The 22,373-nt window shown below is 43.4% G+C and overlaps 1 protein-coding gene across 3 annotated transcripts in view; it reads left to right on the forward strand.

Annotated features, from left to right (window-relative positions):
* Window positions 1-22,373, forward strand: part of VPS13B (vacuolar protein sorting 13 homolog B) — a 2,423,697-nt gene that overhangs the window by 25,589 nt on the left and 2,375,735 nt on the right. For all 3 annotated transcript variants that reach the window (XM_069220546.1, XM_069220545.1, XM_069220547.1), the window contains exons 2-3: window positions 9,821-9,985; window positions 21,622-21,765. In XM_069220546.1, coding sequence (XP_069076647.1) covers window positions 9,839-9,985; window positions 21,622-21,765 — 291 coding nt within the window. In that variant the 5' untranslated portion in view covers window positions 9,821-9,838. The remainder of the gene's footprint in view (window positions 1-9,820; window positions 9,986-21,621; window positions 21,766-22,373) is intronic.

Here is a 22,373-nt window from a genome sequence, read left to right on the forward strand (position 1 = left end):
ATGTAATGTATGGCAATAACTAGGATGATAAAACACAATATAAGCAAGCATGTGACTAAAAGGGTAAACAAATAAACAGGATTACCATAGTGGCACAATGGGAGAGATCTATAGTTTTCCGACCTAGGCTATGTATGAGCACAGCATACTAAACATAATCTGCCATTCAGGTTTTCCCCCTGGGAAAACATCATCCCTCATACCTGGAGAAGAAGCCTGTAGTCTAGAGAGACACCGTCCCCATGTGGATCAGGGGTTCGGCCATCTAAGCAAGCAGCTGTAGCGAAGCAATCAGCATACAGTCGGTGTCATCTGCCTGGAATTTCCCTCTAACGTGTTTGGGACCAAGGGGCGTTTTTATAATAAAACAGCTGATATTCTAAGAAATAGTCCCCACGTGTGAATGTTGGAGACACCGCATACCATGTTTGTCGGTAATCCTATCTGATTGTAGCCTTGCAGAAAGTACAAATTGTCTGCTAAGAGCATACTGTTTCCTTAGACTAAAGGACAGTGTGATAGTCATAATAAAACACCACCGTTCAAGTGGCTTTCTGCTAGAAAAACAAAACCCTACTGACGAAAATGTATCTAGGTGAAAGTGCACAGCTGCAGGCCTAGTTAGCTAAAATGAGTTGTATAAATATGGCTAAAATAGCTTTACAACATGGTCAGGTATACTTCACAATCCTAGTGTGGGCATTGGGGGTCAAACTTGTGCTCTCCGCATTATAGAGTTCTCAAACATCGACTGCTAGGGACTCTTTTCTAAATTGGATGCCAGTGCAGGGCAGCCTTGACATTTTAGAGATAGGCGTGGCACGGAGGCCTCAGGAGGTAAATGTGCCCACAACTACTCTTTTATGCAACTTAGTGGTGTGACCATGGCACACTAACCTCATCCAGATGTGTGCCTTGGTGTCTGCATAGGATAGCTAGGCCACTGCCAAGAGCCCCTGGTAAGGCTACAGGTCACAAACAGTGCACAGTCCCCAGTTGGGTTGGATCAAGCACAGTTCACTGTAGGTCAGAGGCCCTGTGAAGCCAAGGCAAGTATCCAACTCAAACAACATGAAGTGCACTCATTAAACATCTTGGGAGCGTTTTGTATTGAGGTATGAGATCTCAGTCTGATCACCACCAGTCAAGCTCAATCTGTCATGTGCAATGTAAGGCAGCCGACTAGGTGCTGGTGCAGTTAATCTTAGTAAGTGCCCCATACAAGTACCAGAACAGTGCAGTCCGCACCCTCGTCAGTGTTCGTCAGGTTAGCGAATAGGTGAGACTGCTGCCCCTTGTGCTTTTACCAGGTTTCAGTCATCATCTAGAAGGGCAATCCATTTAGATTGAAGGCCTGTTGCAGGCGACTGACTGCAGCACACGTAGCCATGACCACTTTAGCACACCCTGGAGTTTCAGCCATGTGGCGATCCGTGCAGAGCAGGCCCACCCATGAATGGGGATAATCCCCCAGTAGGGCACTACTATTGGGTCCCTTCACACAGCCAGTTGGCCTGAAGGGGTAGCAATACAGGGGGGTCACCTAGACCCATCAATGGGCTCATCGCCTAACATCTTACCATCAGGAATCCAGAGACACAAACCCACTCATGACACAGACTCACTCATGATGGCAGTCGCTGTCCAACTGGGCCAGCAACATTTCCTGTTGAGAGTTGGCAATAGATTAAGTGAGCAGGGTGAATGGCCACACCTCTGTGGCCTGGCTTATCCTGTTGCTCGCTTGTCCCATACGGCAGCAAACCTCTCCTCTTACATGCTTGCAGCAGCCCCTGCCACTGCCGGGCTTCCACAGGTAGTGACACAGTTGGTAAGGGTAGCACCTTATTTGGACTACCAATGGATCGTCAGGGGCATTGCAGGGTTCCAAGACCACTCTGTTTCATGCTCTATCAGTTTGTCTCCTTGTTCAAGGTTCTGGGACCGTTGTGGGGCTTGGGTGAAGCAAATCATCTAAGATGAAAGGCTGGGGCCACCAAGCTCATAGGAAAACAACCATTTTGATGGCCGACTCTGATGCTCTCATCAACTTGTATGAATATGGTGTTCATGGTTATGACCATAACCTTCAGTCATTAATCTAACAAGGCTGTAGGGTAAATTCATCAAATGGTTGAACTCGGTAGGATTGAGCTTCATTCTGATAATTAGATTAAGGTGAAGATTTTAAAGCGCAGGAAGTTAACAAAAGAAATTCAAATTGTATTGAACAAAACTGCATAATGGACTTTTCTCTTTGCCCTATATATTTTGTTCATGGTGCAGCTCCAGACTGTTTGTTATGCAGCTGATATGTTGTATTGAGCCGAATCCTCAAAATATTGTATAATTATATCCAAAGGTTAAAATATGATAGTTCCTTTAATTTTAATGAGCTGTCTTGTGAATTCCAAAATGGTGGGTATTTAAAAAATACCACATCCTTGGCTTTTGATCTTAACCGTGCTTTAAGATGCAATACATGGTGGAAGTCACTATTCATCAAGGTTGGTGCAGTGAGTTGGGTTTTAGTTCATTTTTAAAAGTTATTTTTTATGAGCAATTACCACTAAACCCCAGCAGAGGTTCATGGCACGCGCCACTCACCAGGGAAATGAATTAAGGATTATGTCACATAGCTAAATCAGTGTGTGATTTTCACACAAAAAATAGTGTTGGATCAAGATTGTCCTCACAGATCATCATTAGAGGATTAATATCATGCTGGATTAAAAAAGGAACCCTATGAATGCTCATCCTAGCTCTACACTGCAGTGCGATTCTAGGCTGGCTATATTAATGCTAAACTCACTTCAGATCTCCCAGTTTCTGCGAGGCTAGCAAATGTGCAGATCAATCCAGCACATTGACTTGGTAGAAATCCATAAACCATGCATTGTGGCCCCGAGTGGGCTGTTTGGCCTAGTGCTTGGATATTCACTTTCTAGTGGCAGGTCCTAGAATTGTCATGTTCTATGATTGAAATATTGATTTTGGATAGCTAAGGCAACTGCTGGGTAGATAAAATAAAAGTCTGGCTCTTGAGCAATGCCTCACTTGGGCCTTAAATTTGTCAATCTTGGGACTTTCAAAGTACGTCTTTGTCCCAATTTAAAGATGGTCATCTTGAAGAGACTATTAGGCTCATACTACCCTCCGTGTTGTACAGGGGCTTTTCCTTTGAGCAGAAGAAGGATCCAGTGTGAACCAGCATGCAGCAAGCAGTTTGGGCTCTTCGATAGTACTGGTGCTGGAGTGGTCCTGATCTCCAAGTGCTACTTGGGAATAATGGCTGGGTGACCCCAGGCCAGCTTAGCTAATAGACTTCAACATTATAAAAAAAACTGATTTGGTTATTATGATTGGGGAGCTCGGGAATAGATATACAAATCTGCAACGCTCCCTGTAAAGGATATGGGAATCTAGATCCATCTGTCAACTTTCGTCTTAATCTACAGGAGTTATTGAGACTGGTGATCACTACCAGCGTTTGTTGATAGTCTCAACAGACAGCTCAGTATTTCAGTAGACCTAATCTGAACTCCTTTCCCACACTTATGAGATGCTGTGATGCACATTGTTAGGGATTGGCACAAGCTGGCAGTTCTCTAGCATTGATCTGTCTGGTTTTAAACATTTGTGCTTTCAGACAGGCACCTTTCATGACACTTCAGTTTTCAACGCCATATATGCGGTTACCAGTCAGGTCAGTTATAAAAGTGGTTCGATCCCTGCTTTCAGGCGATATGTTTTAGCAGAAAAATCAGTTGGTAATATTCAGTTTTTTTTTGTATTTTTTATGAACAATATTATTCACAAGTGTGTGTGTGTGATTCTATAGGAATGATCTGGCTTAGCTACTGGAAATAAAGGGTCACGCATGGGAGATACACAGGGTTCAACTACTCCCTGGTACTCAAAGTTGTGAGCAAATTTCTCTCACAGGAGCCTTTGCTTCATATTTTATTGGGTATTGTGGTTGCACTTGTGGGCTAGACATTATGGGTATGACATAAGGTGAGTCCTTATCCAAGCCCACATAGTTGCAAGAGTCCATTCTGCAGTGTAGGCTTGTTTTACTTTTCTAGGAACGAGAACAGAGGAAGATGGTAATATTACATCTTTTCCCTGAGAAGTGTTCTAACAAACTCCGGAGGCCAATCCTTTTCAGCCAAGAGAATGTCATAACTAAGTATTAGTGTTTCCCAGAAAATTACTTTAATTGTGCATTTTATGTCCTCCTCATTCTGCATGTTCAGTTTATACACTCTGTGTGACTCGCCAATCTGGGATTTTGACTTCAGTGTAGTTGTTAGTAGCTTTCACATCCAGAAACTCTTGAAGATCCTGATGAACTATTGGGACCTCTGCCGCACTGTCTAGCAGAGTCACTTGTCTATGTCCTGTTCTAAAGTAATGTTCTCAGTTTATGCAGCATATTTTGCTGAAATTCCCATAACCATCTTCTTTTTGAATGTGGGGTTTTGTTGTGGAAGTTTCTCTTCCTTTTTTATGATGATGCCAGAGGAGTGCTGTGAGTCTTTTTTTCAGTTTCACTTGCATTTCTTGTCTGCAGTCTGATCACTGCGCTCTCTTAGACCTTTTGTCTGATGAGTCCTGAAAAGAATGAGAAGTGCGTGTATCAGTTTACTGATACCTGCAAGGTTGTTTTAAAGTATCATGGTTACGTAAATTATAACATTTTTCAGAGCTCTTTATGCTGTGGAGATTCTCCCTGTGTTTGTTTTTTTCTTTGTTTCCTGGTTTATCCCAGCTTTTTTTTTTTTTTTTTAGATGACTCTGGTGCTTGCTTGGTATTATCTTTTTCGGGATTACCTTTAGGCTGTGGCTTATTTGGCCTGGCTCCCTATATTATCGCAACCTGTAGATGTATAGGTTTTGGCAATAATTTTTGATAACTCAAGCTCCTGATCTGTTAGTGGAACCTGCACAAGTTTTGGTGAATTGCCAGTGCTACTTCTTCCCCTTTAATACTTTCTGAGATATTTCAGGATGCTGTGGCAAAATTGCCAAATAGTTTCATCCCAAAGTCCAGGGCTGGGGCAACCCCATATTAATTTTGTATCTGTTTAAACACATCTGGTACAACAGCAAGAGGTGTTGTACCATCAGTTATGGTTTAGATTGCAGCAAAGACAGTAGCCCATGAAACACAGTCATCTATTGAGGGTACCACCCAAGTAGCAAGCACATTGCAAGAATTCTATGTTTATCTTGAGGGTGCATATAGGGAAACACTGCTTCAAGCTGATTTGTTTTTGAGCAATCCAGAAAGAAATGTCCTCCCGTCTGGTGGGTACTTTACCCATGATAGAATTGATTGTTACTGAGTGAATCCCAGGGATAGTCAGTTGTGGTTGACATCTTGAGCAGCCCTCACTAGAGCAGTTGTTAAGGTGCGCATAACAAATTGTGTTAAACGTCTGCATAACCTAACTAGATTAATATTTAAAATGCGCAGATCGCCCACTGCAAAATTTGTAACTTTGGATATGGTGTGTAATTGGCCATGTGGCCCCGTCATCGCTTAGGGTACCCAATCTAATGTCGTCTACAACGTGTGGAAGGGTGGCTTGTAACCAATTTGGTGTTCCTGAACTGTTAAGGGTATTTATAAATGTTGATATGGTCTGTATTGTCCTGGTACATTGCCCGCTCTGAGTGCATTTGTCAGAAAAGGTGCAGGTTGGTAAATAGGATAATTTGTCAAGTAGCAGAACAACTGGAATCCGTCACAAAGCAACTACACCTTCAGCGTAATTAGACACTACTGAACTCATACCACTCCCACATACCAGCTGGGAAATAAAACCAAGTGGAGATATGCAGCACAAGACCTAATCTGTTACTGGAAGATGCTGCTAGGGCATAATGCTTAGAATATGAAATTATGTTAGCGGGAACAAACCTCAAAATTGGAACATATAGTTTTTATGAATAGACTGAAGCTTGAAAAGCTAAATGTGCTCTTTTTGATTTCTGGGACGGAAATTACTTAACTAGGAGTGGGTGGAATGGATTTAAAATAACATTACATTTGAGTTATGGAGCGGACTGGGTGATGCTAACTTGATTAAAACATAGTACTGTATTTGTGAAGAGGACTAGTGAATCAGGACTTTGATTGATTTTCTTGAGTATTCAATGTACATTAATGCTGTAGATTCCAACAGATTCAGCTGGTGAGGAAGTTACAGGAGATCAGAGTCTGAGAAAGGGCACTGGGTTGGATCTGTTCTTTTCAAACGGACCACTCTCAAACTGTGTTTCTTTCAACTTTTAAGTGTCAGGCCCTAGTGTTTTGTGGAGTCTCAGGAGGCGTCTCATTGAGCCCTATTTTATTTAACATGCATGTGGCTTCCTTTGCCTACCTCATCGAGATGTTTCATGTTTACTGTATGTGTTATTCTGATGACACTCAGCTTAGTCTTAGTTTTGATAGGAACACTTGAATGGCCTGAATAATTTTCAGTTGGGCCTGGGGCGGTGGCTGACTGAATGCCCAGAAACAGCCCAAAGTTCAATGCAGATAAAGCCGAGGAAAGATTTTTGGATACATTGGACCACTGCCCTTCCCCCTTCGAGGACGGTCAGATACCTGGATGTGGTGTTTGATGTTGCTCTTCCTTTTTAAACTCCGATATCCAAGGTGTTTGACGTTTCTTTCTCAACCTCCAAGGAAAGGTGTACGCTTCTCCCAGAAAACACTCAGTACCCTATCCTCCGGGCAGTAGTGGGTGCACAACCTGATTACACTAACGCTGTGTATCTTGGATTGCCTACATGCACCATTTCTGAATAACAACTGGTGCAGAATGCAGGTGCTCGTTTCCTTCTCAGGTTGCTCCGCGTGACCCTACACAGCCCCTCGGCCGGCTTTGAACTGGCATACCGTACACAAGTGCATCTTAATCTAAAGCCTTTGCATTTGTTTTAATGCCATCCTTAACAGAGGCCCTTCCTTCAATATGCAAATGTTGTGTTGGTGCAGGCCTCCTAGAAGATCGTGTTCCTAAGGTACTAAAGATAATGAAATCTCGCCAGGGCCTTTGCCTCCCAAGCTTGGAACACTGTAGAGCTCAGTTGTTTCACTAACTACCCAGAATTTAAGAAAAACTAAAAATAATGTTGTTTAAGCTCTGAGGAAGTGCTGATAATTGGATGTTTAGTATTAGCGCCAGAACGCCTTTTCATATTCGTGTGCTTTTATGAAAACTATAAATACATTTATAAGTTAGGATAAACGAATATTTGATGATGTGTACCAAGAATGCTAGCTGTAGCCTACGTGGCTCCGGACATGAAAATCAAATCTATGATTCCACTACGTTTCAAATATATTGAACTTCAGTCATCTCCTGTGCTATGGTTATGAAACAGGATATCATTTTGAGGCCTCCTCACATCTCCTCACGCCTGGCTTCACCCCATTACCTGACTTCACCCCATTGCTTAAAACTACCAGTCATTGTCAATTGAAATTGATGAACATTAATGTGTTTTATAAATTTTGACAGTTTATTTTTTTGTTCAAAAAATATAACCACTGGTATTTTAGAGATTTACCCTATAGAAAACAATACCATTTTTTTTATTCGATTAGAGTTTCTTGTGTAAGTGCATCTTTAGAGATTTGTGTCTCATGTAGGTCATAGATTTATGGTTCATTGCGCTTTTATTGAGTTTTTCCAATGCAAGTACAGCACATAGCAAGGCTAAAATATTCTTTGTGGCCCAACCCTTCCTCATACCCTGTCTCCTTACTCAGGGCCAGCTGTTTCATCCCTTTTACGTTATCTCAGATGTGGCATACCCATTGTCTGTAGTCACTGCCTTGCTTCATAATTATCAGGGATTTGGTATTGGTACACAAATTATCTCTCTCTAAAGCCTTCGTTTCTCTGGGGGATATGATTTCTCTGCAGACTTTCCCAGTGTATGACAATAATTGCACCCACATCTACAAAGGAGATCTTTTGTTGCCATGTATGCAGGGCAAACATCACTTAAAAAGCAGTCATTGCAAAGCAATGCATTTACCAGGCTGCCATTACCACATGCATGCCATGCATATGCGTGGTGACGTCCGAGAGAGAGGTCTAGCTGTCCAGGGGCGGAACAGGAAGGAGCAGATAGCAAAGGAGAGAGAGATAAGTGGGTCTGGGGAAGGAGGGGGAGAGGTTGGGGTGTTTTTTAGGACAGGGTGTTGTAGGTTTTTGGGTTCACTGCTGGGGCAGGAGGCGGGGAAGTTTTTAGGGTGGGGTAGGTTTTAGGGTTCAGGGCGAGGGTGAGAGGGTCAGTAGTTTTTAGGGCAGGGTAGGTTTTAGTGTTCAGGGTGGGGGGATGGGGTAGGTTTCAGGGTTCATGGCAGGGGTGGGGGAACAGAGTAGTTTTTAGGATAGGGCTGGGTAGGTTTTAAGGTTCAGGGTGTGGTTGGGGACTCAGGGTACTTTTAGGACAGGGCAGGATAGGTTTTAGGGTTCAGGGCGGAGGTGTCGGGTAGTTTTTAGGACATGGCAGGGTAGGTTTAAGGGGTCGGGCGGGGGGCGGGCACGGTTGGGTTCGTTTTTAGGTCAGGACAATGTAGGATTTAAGGTTCAGGGCAGGGGTGGAGTAGGTTTTAGGTTTTAGGGTTCAGGGTGGGGGCTTGGGGTAATTTTTAGGACAGGGTGATGTGGGTTTTAAGGTTCGGGGTGGGGGGGGTCAGGGTAGTTTTTAGGACAGGGCCGGGTAGGTTTTAGGTTTCCGGGCGGGGGGGGGAGGGTCTGGATAGTTTTTAGAACCGGGCGGGTAGGTTTTAGGGCTCAGGGCAGGGTCCGGGGGTCGGGTAGTTTTTTAGGGCAGGGTAGATGGGTCAGGTTCGTTTTTAGGACATGGCTTGGTATGTTTTAGGGTTCAGGGTGGGGGTGGGTAGTTTTTAGGATGGGGTGGGGTAGGTTTAGGGTCCAGGGCGGGGGGGGTAGGATAGTTTTTAGGACAGGGCGCGGTAGGTTTTAGAGCTAAGTCCAGGGTCTGGGGGGTCGGGTAGTTTTTTTAGGGCAGGGTAGAGGGGACGGGTTAGTTTTTAGGGTGGGGTAGGTTTTAGGGTTCAGGGCGGGGTTGGGTAGTTTTTAGGAGAGGGTGGGGTAGGTTTTAGGGCTCAGAGCAGGGGTGGCAGGGGTCAGGGTAGTTTTAGAACAGGGCGGGATAAGCCGCAAAGCCTCCTCAGGGGGTCTGCGACTTCTTAGAAAATTAAATAATATTAACAGGTCCACAGCTTTCAGTAATGACTCAGTGGGGAGTCCCCGGATTCCAAGAAAGATTCTGTGGGGATCTCCGGTCTCCAGTATTGATAAAGTGGGGGTCCACAGAAGCCAAAAGGTTGGGAACTACTGGTCTATATTATGGGAGATATGGGGATTGATTCTAAATATTATAGGCAAAACACAAACAGAAGATTCATGCCATATAATAAAACAATTAAATCATTTTGACCTTTAGAGTGAAAATGTTCAAATGTCACTCCATACATTGTTAAAGGCTTGAGGCATGTCAGTTGCTCTGTGTGGGTAATAGTCCTCCACCTGCTGGGTGTTCCTGATGTCACTTTTAACATTTTCAGCTAAGATGAATGTGAGCAGAAACAGCCCCGGGTTCTTAAGTATATAACCATTTCTACTGTGTTTGCATTTCGGCAAATGTCATAAAAACTGTTAATTTACAAACTTGTTTTAACACTACTGTGACCTCATTTTGTGGCTGGAGGAGACAAGTTTGTGGAATGTTGAGCGGATTATTAATCTTTAATTTTCTGACACAGGTCTGTAACTCTGCCAAGATGCTTGAGTCCTATGTGACTCCCATTTTGATGAGCTATGTGAACCGCTACATCAAAAATTTGAAGCCTTCCGATTTGCAGCTGTCACTCTGGGGAGGAGATGTGGTGCTCAGCAAACTTGAATTGAAACTTGAAGTGTTAGAACAGGTAAGTGAGAATTTTCTGTGTAATACTTTGTGGCCACATCTGTGATGGGCAGTTTATTAATGTTTGAGCTTAAAAGTCATAGGATGTCAATTCTAAAACGGTTACCTTATTAAGAATATATGACACTTTTTAAGGTACCTTGATGAACAACCAGATCTTTCAATTTCTTACAGAATCGGAGATGGTTCTATGCCTTCAGCTGGGCAAGCGGAAGGGAGTTCCAGAAGTGCAGTCTGGTGCAAGAATACCTGACCATGCTGCGCTTACAGAATTGTGGCATTCTAACAAGTTGTAGTGAGGGGGCGATTAGGGAGTAAGGGGAATGGCCTGTTTGTAGACCATGGACCCGTTGCATTGCTGAATAAGGTTATAGTAAAGAGCTTTGTGATAATTTTCTGGACCTTATGCAGAAACATCATGTAGACGGGTCGCCTCGACCGCGTCCACTGAGTCTCCCAAATGGCGCCGTTCGCGCGTCTCTCTTGACTCACTTCAGCGTTCCCATGTTACCATGGGAACGCCACCAGACGCTGCGGGCCCGGACTTCCAGGACCCACAAAGAAAAGAAACGACGGACTGCAGCGGGGAGGAGTTTCGGGCGCTATCGAAGGAGACGGAGGAAACGAAGACGCCGAACGCCAAGGAAGGAGAGGAGACGCCGACCACGGAGAAGGAGATTCGCAACCCTGAAGCAACTTCGGAGACGGGCGAAGCAGTTCCTGCTCGAACCGAAGTCCTAACCGCCTACAAATCCCGCCACGACCCTGGAGGTACGGTCCTTCTTAGGACAGAATGCTTATAAACGGAGTGATAGAGTACAAGGAAGGGGAGCCGGGGAAACGGGGGAAGGGTCGGAGGGGACCCTGGGGAAAAAGGGAACAACTGGGCATGACTGGGGAGCACTCTGGGCACAGCTCTGAGTGGTAATAGTAAGAGCGTGCCGTAAAGTACCTGAGAGCCACAACCCCGACTGGGCACTTCCTTTTTCTACCCCTTCACCAGCGAACCCCGAGCACCTTCCCTCCTTGCATGCCACCTCTAAACAAACATGCAAAGTACCCCACAGCCGACTTACCTGTTGTATCCTCTCTGTTTTGTTTCCGGTATCCGAGGGGGACCAGATAAACCAACATCCACCAAACCTGAAAAGAGAAGAGAATACCCGATAATTAAAGGACAAGAAGACTCAGCAAGACAAACAGACAAGAACAATTCCTCTACACCCTTTGAACTGTACTATATTTGAAATAAAGATAAATCACTCACCGTACCAAAGCCTTCGACTCCTCTGTACCGCCAGTACCCTATCACAGTGGTGTCAGAAGTGGGATTTTGTAATTTGAGAGGCTACTGTGAGGTACATAAAATGGGGGAAAAACCCACGCTTGAAGACATGATTAAACAACTGGCGGAGGGCCAAAGACACCTCCAACTGGTCTGGGAGGCACACCAACGGGAGGCAAAAGAAGACAGAGAAGCCTTGCAAACTGCCTTAAAAAGCCAAGCTACGATCATGGCTAACAACCAGCTAGTACATAAGACTGCGCTGCAGAAATTAACTGACACCATAGCAGCCAGCAAGGTACACCCTAATGTCCCGAGCTCTGTCTTACAAAAGTTCCAAGAAGGGGAAGACCCAGACTTCGAACGCGTAGCCTCTTCAGCCCAATGGCCAGAAGAACGGTGGGGACAAAATGTCGCGCCTCTTCTCACGGGAATCCTACAGACAGCTTACCAGGCCGTTAACCCAGGAGGGACCACGCTATAGACGCCTTAATCGATTCAGGTTGTAGTCAATCGGTAATACGCAAGGACTTATTGAATTAACCAGAACCAACACAAAACCAGTGGGTCACTATCTGTTGTATTCATGGGGACAAGGAACAGTATCCCCTGGGGTTGGTCAGGATAGAATGGAATGGGTACCACGATTTCCTCCCAGTGGGGATTATGGACAGGCTGATAGAAGATTGTATAATCGGAACGGACTATATCAGGTTCTACGATCTTCTCGATAAAACCAGAATACCCCAACAATCCCCGGACTGGTGGACAGAAGCACCCTTTTCAAACACATACATTGAGAGTCCTCCTACACACGTAAAACTAACCCGGAGAGAGAAACGACAAGAAAAATTAAAGTATCAGGAGTCAGAGTCCGGAAAATTAGTAGCAGGAACCGACGAGGCAGCCGTGTCCTTTAGAGACAGTCAGCGGCAAGACCCTACTCTCTGTCATGCCTGGAACATAGCTAAAACAGAATCCACAAACGAGGTGGGTCCTTATTTTTTAATACAGAAGAACCTTCTGTATAGAATTACCACGTCTACAAAGGGGGAGAAGAAACAGTTGGTGGTACCCGAACCCTATCGAAATCAGGTTCTGTTCTTAGCTCATAACCAGCCGGGGGGAGGTCATTACGGTCGTGAAAAAAACGGAGGACTATCTCTTGCGGAGATTCTATTGGCCAGGAGTCTATGCCCACATCAGAAGGTATTGTCTACAATGTCCTAGGTGTCAGTTAACGGGACCAGAAACCCCCAAGAGAGCTCCATTACATCCCCTACCCATTATTGAGATCCCTTTTAGTCGCGTAGGTATGGATCTGGTAGGACCCCTCCTTCCCTCATCCAGAGGTCATACCTACATTCTGGTATTGGTAGACTACGCTACGAGATACCCTGAAGCAATACCCTTATCCAGCATGACTACGAAAACAGTGGCTCAAGCGATGATAACTTTTTTTTCTAGAATAGGATTCCCCCAGGAAATCCTCACCGATCAGGGCACCCCTTTTATGTCAAGCCTTATGAAACAGATATGCAAGCTCTTAGGGATCACCCAGATAAAAACCGCGGTATATCACCCCCAAACAGACGGTCTAGTGGAACGCTATAACCGTACCATAAAAACCCTACTGAGGAAAATAATAGATGACTCCGGAAAGGACTGGGATCAGAAGCTACCTCTGGTCCTTTATGCCATCCGGACTCATGCACAATCCTCCACGGGGATACAGCCCTTTTGAATTAGTTTTTGGAAGGCAACCACGTAGTCTCCTTGATATGGCCGCAGAAACATGGGAAGAGGAAGAAGAGGAAGGGAAACCCTTACTAGAATATGTCCATAAACTAAAATCACATTTACAAACCATATGGGAAGATGTGCGAAGTCATTTAGAGAAAGCACAGACAACCCAAAAGAAGTATTACGATCACAGGACTAAACTACAGTCTTTCCACCCTAATGACCGAGTTCTCATAATGCGACCAACCTCTGAAAATAAACTTTTAGCTAAATGGCAAGGACCTTATAGATTGATAAAAGCAGTTTCCCCCGTCACCTACCTCATCGAATTACATCCACATCCAAAACGAACCCAAATATACCATATAAATTTGCTAAAGAAATGGGAACAACCAGAAGATGTCAGTAGCAACGCAGCTGACGGGTTTTTCGTCACTCCATCCACGGGTCTAGGGTTGGACCTTTATCCCACTAGCGGCAAAACCCCAGTAGAAGCTCCATGCTTGAATAGTTCTCTGCCCAAAATGGAAAAAGCATAGCTATCCCCCCCTATTACGACAGCACTCCCATTTTTTTCTGAGACGCCAGGGAGAACCAATTTGATCCACCACCAAATTAAAACACCCGAGGGCCAGACTATTCGGCTCCGCCCCTATCGCATTCCCGAAGCTAGTAAAAACATAATCGAGGAAGAAATAAAAAAAATGCTAGCCCTAAAGGTAATCGAACCCTCTGTGAGCCCCTGGTGCTCCCCGGTGGTTCTCGTCCCAAAACCCGATGGATCTGTTCGATTCTGCATCGATTTCCGGAAGTTAAATGCCATATCACTTTTTGATACGTATCCTATCCCCTGTGTAGATGACGTATTAGAGAAGTTAGGAAGAGCTAAATACTTATCCACCCTCGATCTAACAAAAGGGTACTGGCAAATCCCCCTCGCGCCGGGGGATAAAGAGAAGACAGCTTTTGTGACCCCATCAGGCCTTTATCATTTTACTGTCCTGCCTTTTGGTCTCCACGGGCCCCAGCTACCTTTCAACGCTTAATGGACCGGCTACTACAACCATTTCATACCTTTGCAGCAGCATATTTGGATGACATTGTAATCTTTAGTGACACATGGTCCGACCACTTATGCCATCTCAACGAGGTTTTCACTGCCTTGGCGGACGCCGGGTTGACGGCTAATCCAAAAAAATGCATCCTGGGAAATACACAAATATCCTATCTGGGGTAAATCATAGGTAACGGGACTCTACGACCACAGAAGAGTAAAATTGAGGCCATATCTCAAGTTCCGATACCAAAGACCAAGAAAGACCTATGCTCCTTTTTAGGCTTCGTGGGCTATTACCGCAGGTTTATACCCCAATACTCCACGATTGCTGCCCCTCTCACTGATCTCCTGAAAAAACGGCAATCCTCCACTTTAACCCCGTTGTCCGGTTCTCAGCTCGCCAGCTTCGAGCACTTAAAGCACTCCCTGACAACCGAACCAGTCCTTATGTGTCCAGATTTTTCTATGCCCTTCCATTTATACACCAACGCTTCTAATACTGGTTTGGGTGCGGTCCTCGCCCAACCTGACAAGGAGGGTCAAGAGTATCCCATTGTCTTTATCAGCAGGAAACTTCTTCCCAGGGAGTGTCATTACCCCGCTATTGAAAAGGAGTGTCTGGCTATTAAGTGGGCTGTGGAGAACTTATAGTATTACCTCCTAGGCAGACCTTTAGTTCTTTATACCGATCATGCTCCTCTCACTTGGTTGGCCTCCCATAAAGACTCCAATTCCAGAGTACTACGGTGGTTTCTTGAACTCCAGCCTTTTACTTTTCAGGTCCGCCACATTTCCGGTACTCAGCAGGGTCCTGCGGATTATCTGTCACGATTTCCCACCTCTCCGGTCCTCTACCAGTCCCGTTCATGGGAGGGGGAGTGTAGACGGGTCGTCTCGACCGCGTCCACCGAGTCTCCCAATTGGCGCTGTTCGCGCGTCTCTCTTGACGCGCTTCAGCGTTCCCATGTTACCATGGGAACGCCACCAGACGCTGCGGGCCCGGACTTCCGGGACCCACAAAGAAAAGAAACGACGGACTGCAGCGGGGAGGAGTTTCGGGCGCTATCGAAGGAGACAGAGGAAACGAAGATGCTGAACGCCAAGGAAGGAGAGGAGACGCCGACCACGGAGAAGGATATTCGCAACCCTGAAGCAACTTCGGAGACGGGCGAAGCAGTTCCTGCTCGAACCGAAGTCCTAACCGCCTACAAATCCCGCCACGACCCTGGAGGGTCGTGGCTAAACCAGGTACGGTCCTTCTTAGGACGGAGTGCTTATAAACGGAGTGATAGAGTACAAGGAAGGGGAGCCGGGGAAAGGGGGGGAAGGGTCGGAGGGGACCCTGGGAAAAAGGGAACAACCGGGCACGACTGGGGAGCACTCTGGGCACAGCTCTGAGTGGTAAGAGTAAGAGCGTGCCATAAAGTACCTGAGAGCCACAACCCCGACTGGGCACTTACTTTTTCTATCCCTTCACCACCGAACCCTGAGCACCTTCCCTCCTTGCATGCCACCTCTAAACAAACACGCAAAGTACCCCACAGCCGACTTACCTGTGGTATCCCCTCTGTTTTATTTCCGGTATCCGAGGGGGACCAGATAAACCAACATCCACCAAACCTGAGAAGAGAATACCCGACAATTAAAGGACAAGAAGACTCAGCAAGACAAACAGATAAGAACAATTCCTCTACACCCTTTGAACTGTACTATATTTAAAATAAAGATAAATCACTCACCGTACCAAAGCCTTCGACTCCTCTGTACCGCCAGTAGCCTATCACACATCATTTGCAGGAGGATGTGTCTCAAAGATCTGAAATATAAAATAGCAGCCTTCTTCACTTATTCAGCCTCATTTGTCAGTGTTCTTGTTGGGTCCAAGAGGAGTACGTAAATGTTTTAACTACTGGAAGAGTTTGCAAGTTGAATGTTAGAGTGCCTTGATCCAGCTTTTCTGATATTGGTGAATTTAGGTGGAGGAATTATTTTATGTGTAAGTAGCTACTCTTTATGTATCATTTGTATATCACTGCATAGCCCTAACAAGATCACGTGTGTTCTTAATTACATTGAGCACCTGGTCATTCTTTGATCGTTCTTGAAAGAGCTGTTTGGCCTAAATGGAAATAGTGTGTTCTTTGAAGAAGTATGAAGGTGCATAATCATGGGTTGTGGCAGAGTTTGTAAGAATAGGCACAGTCACATACTCAAGTAGTGGGCGATATTTGAAATGGAAGTGGTGGTTGATTGTTTCAATGGGGTCAACAGGGTAGATATTAGAGAGGCTGCTCCCAGTGATGAAGAAAAACAAAGTCACAGCTGTAATGTTATGTCCATCTTGCAGTGCTGAAAGGACTAACCTATTGGGAAAAGTGATCAGGTATCAGTTTAAGGTATCTTAGCTTGTCATGGGGTGACAATGCAGAGATCCATTGGCAGCTCAGCCACCTGGAAGTATCATCTTTAGTCTAAGGAGTAAGAGGATGATTTTTGATGATAAGAAGATATCTTTTAGCACTTTTTAAGCACCTGGGAACTCCTAGATTTGTAGTGAGCTGAGACAGATTTTGGGGAAAAGCCAAGTTGCTTTTCTGAATTGAATTCTAGGTGGAGGAGATTATCCTCATTCTCTTGGGCACGATGTTGCATAGTTCACAGGTTGATACTGTGAACCTGCTGAATACAGAAAAACATATATGCAAGTTTTTCTGAAAAGGGTAGTGTGTGATGCCATTCTTGATCTAATTTTCCCCCCTTTGGATGTAGAGCCTGAATTTGGACTTGAGAAAAATGCTCTATTACTATGGATTGCTCATTGAGCTGTCCATGGGAATTGAAAATTATTATTTTTACCACAGGTAACCAGTGCAGTACCTTGAGGGCAAGAGTAATATGGTTAATATGGTTGCAGCATGCAAGAACTTTGTCTGGCACCTGCATTCTTTATTAGTTGGAGTTTGTTGATTACACGTTTTGATTCCAGATGTGAAGTCCATTGGCATCATCACGGCACAACAGCACTAGTGCTTTCATGGCTGGATCCAATGGGAATATCTCAAGAAAGACTATGTAATGTTTGCATATTGTTGAAGGTGTTTGTCGTCACATTGTGTAATTGGCTTTTGAGTCCGTGTGGAGTCCTTAATCACACCCAGATTCCTTACTTCAGTCGATGTAGTAGGGGGCGGTGCATTAGCCATAAGGCAGGCATTAGTGGAATCCTATGTTATTTATTTGTCCACAAGTGGGAATCTTACTGTTTGAGGGCCTTAGGTTCAGGTGATTTTTGAAGCATCTGGGTGTTTGTACAGTTTTAGAACAATATTAATACAATTGGCATAGATGTAACAAGTAAACTTAGAATATTTGAAAAGCTCAGGAAGTGGGAAAAGATACATAGTAAAGGTGAAGGGGATATTTATTGGTCTACATTTTGGGATGAGTGGAGCAGCTCCTTTGGAGTTTACTACGTTCTTCACATCACCCCAGATTGTAATTAATATTGATTTATTGTCTTTTCCAGGCCAACAATCTTATCTGTTTATCAGAGATAAGGTTATTTTACCCAAGGAAATCGTTGATATGTATAAACATTATTTTTTAAATTGGCTTAGCCGTAATGGCCTGTTTGATAAAACTCTGCAGTTTGTTGAGTCCTTTATATACAGGATTGACTTACAGTGGGCTGATTTTAATTCACTGGTGATTTCTCTGGCCGATTTGTTAATGATTGCACTTGTCTGTGTGGCCGCAGTGGAAGCTTGAAGTGTGTTCTTGGATATATTTGGTGGGCACAGTTCAGCAGGTGCTTTAGCTGTGTCATATCTTTAATTGCTTCAGAGATTTCTTTAAAGGAGAGCAGATTGAAAGACCATAGGTTTGGATGTGTATTACTGAAGACATATCGACTGACAATGAGATGTCGTTATGGGAAGCCTCAGTTAAGTGGGTCCCACAACCATTTGCCCCTTTTAGTCAAGTGTTCTGTTAAGGAGTTGCAGTATACTGAGACTGGTACAGTGTAACCTACAGTACATGGTTAGAATTTCCTCATCTTGAAGATTTCTTTGGTGAAATAAATGGCATACACTATGTGTTAAGAGCAGTGATATTTATTGGTGTTTTTAAGGCTTGCTTTGAAAGTTCTGTACTGTTGTATCTGGGTTTTCTCGTCCTGGTTATGTATTTTCTTCACTCTGTCGAGGCTTCTGATTTTCTTTTTGTGTAGGGTTGTGTCCAAGATGAGCGTCTTGCCTTTCTGGCATGGATGCCAGTAGTGTGCAGCTTTTAAGGAAGTACTTTTTCAGTTGTCTCTGTGAGCAAAGGGTGGAATTCGTTGACACACAATAAAGGTTAAATTTGGTATTTGAGGACAGCATACAATCAAGGACTGAATGCAGTCCATATTGAGATAACATTTTAGGTGCCTCAAGTTATTGTATATTCATTCCACACCAAAAATTATTGTTTTTTTCACAACAGTGATAATTTGTATCAACCAGAAGAGAAAACCGAAATCACAGTGGCTGACAGGAATCACTTTCATGACTCAACAGCGCAAACCTAACTAAACACGAGGAGGCACTAACACCTTCTTGCCTCCACCATGTTAAATGTTAATTGAACAGGTGCTTAAAAACTATGATGGGTCATTTGTAAAACATACTGAATGACTGCCTTTAGAGGTGAGCAGATATTCATCCTTTCTGTGACCATCAGCCAATGAAAGTGGTCACACATTTGTTCTTATGGTTTGTTTTTGCGAAGAAGGGTTTTCCAATGAGAGGAGAAATGTGAGATTATTTGAAATGGACAGATGTGATATTTTGATTTTATAATGGGCTGAATGCAGTAAATGTGCATGCACACCAAACATTTGGTTTTAGGCTTGTAGGAAGAGATATGACAGTATTTCCATTATCTGATGGTTTAGCATGTTGGTGTCTTCCTGGAGCTCCTCTGAACTCATGTTTCCCACCACTCCAATGCTTCCTTTGACATTGGGGAAGCACCTAATACTTTCCATGAGATCCACCTATGCAGACAGCTATATTGAGAGCAGAGCAAGCACATAGAATTTTCTCAACTCTGGTCAACATCACTCAGTTTCTGCTGTTCACACAGCTGCTTTCCCTGCACCAGCACATTTCTTTGTGAGAGTTGTAGGAGAGTGACGGTTGAGGGTGGAGAGATGAGTGCCAGCTTGATGCCCGGTAGTAGGAGGTAGGAGAGCATGTTTTGGGTAAGTGCCTGCCACATTTCTATTGTGTTATTTCTTTGATTTGCTAGATCATCCAGTATGTGTAGTCTTGTGCTAATCACACAGAATATGATTGTTAAATAGGAAAACATAATTGCAAACTAAATAATATGTGAGTTTAATCACGCATTAGTTCACACTCTGGATCAAGGCACTCTACCAATCAGCTTTCAAATTCTTCAAGTAGGTAAAACATTGGCGTACTCCTTGGGCTCAACAAGAACAATTTCATTTGAGGCTGAATATGTGATTAAGGCTGGTATTTTATATTTCAGATTTTTGAGACACCTCCTCCTGCACCTGCTGTTTCAGCATAAGGTCAAGGAAGTGATCATGAATCAATTTACTGCGGCCTTATTCAGCGTTGCAACTGGTTCATGGTGTAAAAACAGCCCACACCCTTTGCTCCATCTCCTCTAAACTTGTTAGAATGCCACACTTCTGTAAGTGCAGCTTGGATAGGTATTCTTTTTCACACCAGGCTGCACATCAGAAATTAGACATCTTGTGAATGAGTCTGAACCTTAATCAAGTGCACCATGTATACCAAACAGCATTTAGGCTGAATTGTATTTTGTTACTTGTTTCAAAAGTTTGTTTATTTTCAGATATCGCAGTAGAAATTAACCAAATTGTTTTCTAAAAATGTGTTGATTTTCCTTGTACCTCACACATAGTAAATGCATATATCTTACTCAAACATGTGATCGGCCAACCACAGAATGAACTATTGGGGTCTTAAAGTTATACGTAAAAAATACTGTGCTTCTCTGAATGTCAATTACTATTGGTATGCCAAGATCAAAAGAAATGTGAAATGGTGAATATGAATTACAGACAAAGAAGTATGGATAATCTTGGCAGCTGTTGAATCTTGTATGTATATGAGCTGACATATGCAGAGTACAAACCTAGCTTGAGAACAGCGTAACAGAAAAATACGGTCATTTGGTAAACTCACTGGTTGCCTTGCACCAGTTGAATGTTATTGTTGCTATATTTACCTGTTTACGCCAAAAAGACGTAATAGAAGTTGGGAAATGTGCTTCTATTTTTTTTTTTTTTAAAGCAGGTTTACTTTTTCATTCTATTTAGTTTGCAGCACATTAAATACATTGTAATATTTTTGTGTAGAAAAGCCTTGCAAACATTTTCACTATCAAGTTTATTGAAACTTAGTGCCTGCTTTACAGGTTGAGAGATGATACTTCGTCTGTTAGGTTGGAAGAGGGTATTACCTTCAACATCCACTTGGACTGCAGTCCGTCAAACGTAGATTGCAAGGAACCGCAGTCACAGTGGTTCTGTTCAATGTACAAAAAGTTTGGTGGATGGCTGCCATAAATTTTGACTACTGTTCTCCAAGTTAATATTTTTTTTTCAAGAACAAACCCCCATAGCGACATTTGTTTTAGAAAAACAAAAAACTAATGACCCCCACGCCATGGGGATTTTTTTTTGCAGGGTGTGGGAGGTGGGGTCATTATTATTATTGTTATTATTATTATTATTATTATTACTATTATTCTTTTTTATTTTTTTGTCCAGGGGGTAATAAAAAATGAACACATTTTATCGTCCCCGCAAAATAGGGCAGGCAGCGTTATGTCCTTCCTCCGACGGCCTCTAATCAGTCAGGCCATCGACGGATGTTTTCTGTAGACCTCGCCAAAATGGGCTCAATCAGCGGAAATCTTAAAGTCTGCCTGTCTCTAAATGAAGTGGGTGGACTGAGAGTTTGGCGGACAGGGAACTCCATTGCGTTTACATCGAAGTACACTATTCCCCAAACTCTAAATTGGGTCCTAAATCAATTTGATAAATGTGGCTGGTACTTCTTTCTGTAGTTAACTGCCTTTTCAGTGATAAAGTCATACTGTTCTTTTACCCCTGTTTAGGCTCGTTGGATTGATATGTCACACTGTGTTCATTCATTTAAAGAGGTTTATTGTAAAAATGTTCACTTTTGATACATTGTTATTGCAATGTAGATTAAATAGTTTAACATTACTGCACAAAATAGAAAACAATATTCATTTTCACCCTGTCAAATGCCTTTTGAGATTAATACAAATGTATATATGTTTTTACACTGTCAAATCAATCTTTCACTGAAACGAAAGTCATCTTTGGGTCTTGATTTTGATAAACGAGAGCTGGCTCTCATGGCACTTGTACTCTGTGTTAACTTTTGAAAAATGTCAAGCATGCTGCATTCACTGATGTAAGACCTTGCCTGAACATTTCTTGAATAATTTGTTTTTTATGCTGATATTTTTTGTCACTCAGGAGCTGAAGTTGCCATTTACATTTTTAAGTGGACATATTCATGAATTACGGATTCACGTACCATGGACAAAACTAGGATCGGAGCCGGTCGTTATCACCATTAATACAATGGAGTGCATCTTAAAACTGAAAGATGGGGCCCAGGTAAAAACGAGAAGTGTGCTGATAAGGATTTGTTTGGAAACGTGAAATGCTCAATATTGAAGGAATAGGGCAATTGCATTATGTCAGCACTCGCTGGTGTCCATTATGAAAATGCTGTCTGTCTTTAAGCTAAATTTTTCCAAGTGTGAGTTTAATTCATAGCCAGAGAGTACCATGTATGTGTACAAAGCCATGACGTGCCCAGTAACGTAATGCAAAAAATGCCCTCTTGAAAAAGTTGCTCAGATGCTTCTAAAATGTAACGTGTGATGGCCTCCTCATAGACGTACAAAGACCTCGGGGTGAGTATAATCCTCAATGGTTATAGGGCAAATACTGTATCTGAGTTATCTGGTTTGATATGTTGTATGTCACTGTTGTTTTCTCTAGCCAGTTACTAACGATGATTGGCAATTTTTTATTTGTAGTTTATTTAAATATCATAGGATTAAAAGGTAATTTGTTTTTGCTGCCATTAAAGACTTTTAGGAGGCAGTCAATGGATTCTCGGTAGTAGGATGGTACTTGTCAGGGCCTGCTTCTGCTGACTCTACGTGACCCACTAGCAGCCTTGCACATCATTCTTAAAGCATTGTTTGCATCCCACT

The sequence above is a fragment of the Pleurodeles waltl genome, chromosome 2_2, assembly GCF_031143425.1.
Source record: "Pleurodeles waltl isolate 20211129_DDA chromosome 2_2, aPleWal1.hap1.20221129, whole genome shotgun sequence".
In the NCBI taxonomy this organism is placed as follows: Eukaryota; Metazoa; Chordata; class Amphibia; order Caudata; family Salamandridae; genus Pleurodeles; species Pleurodeles waltl.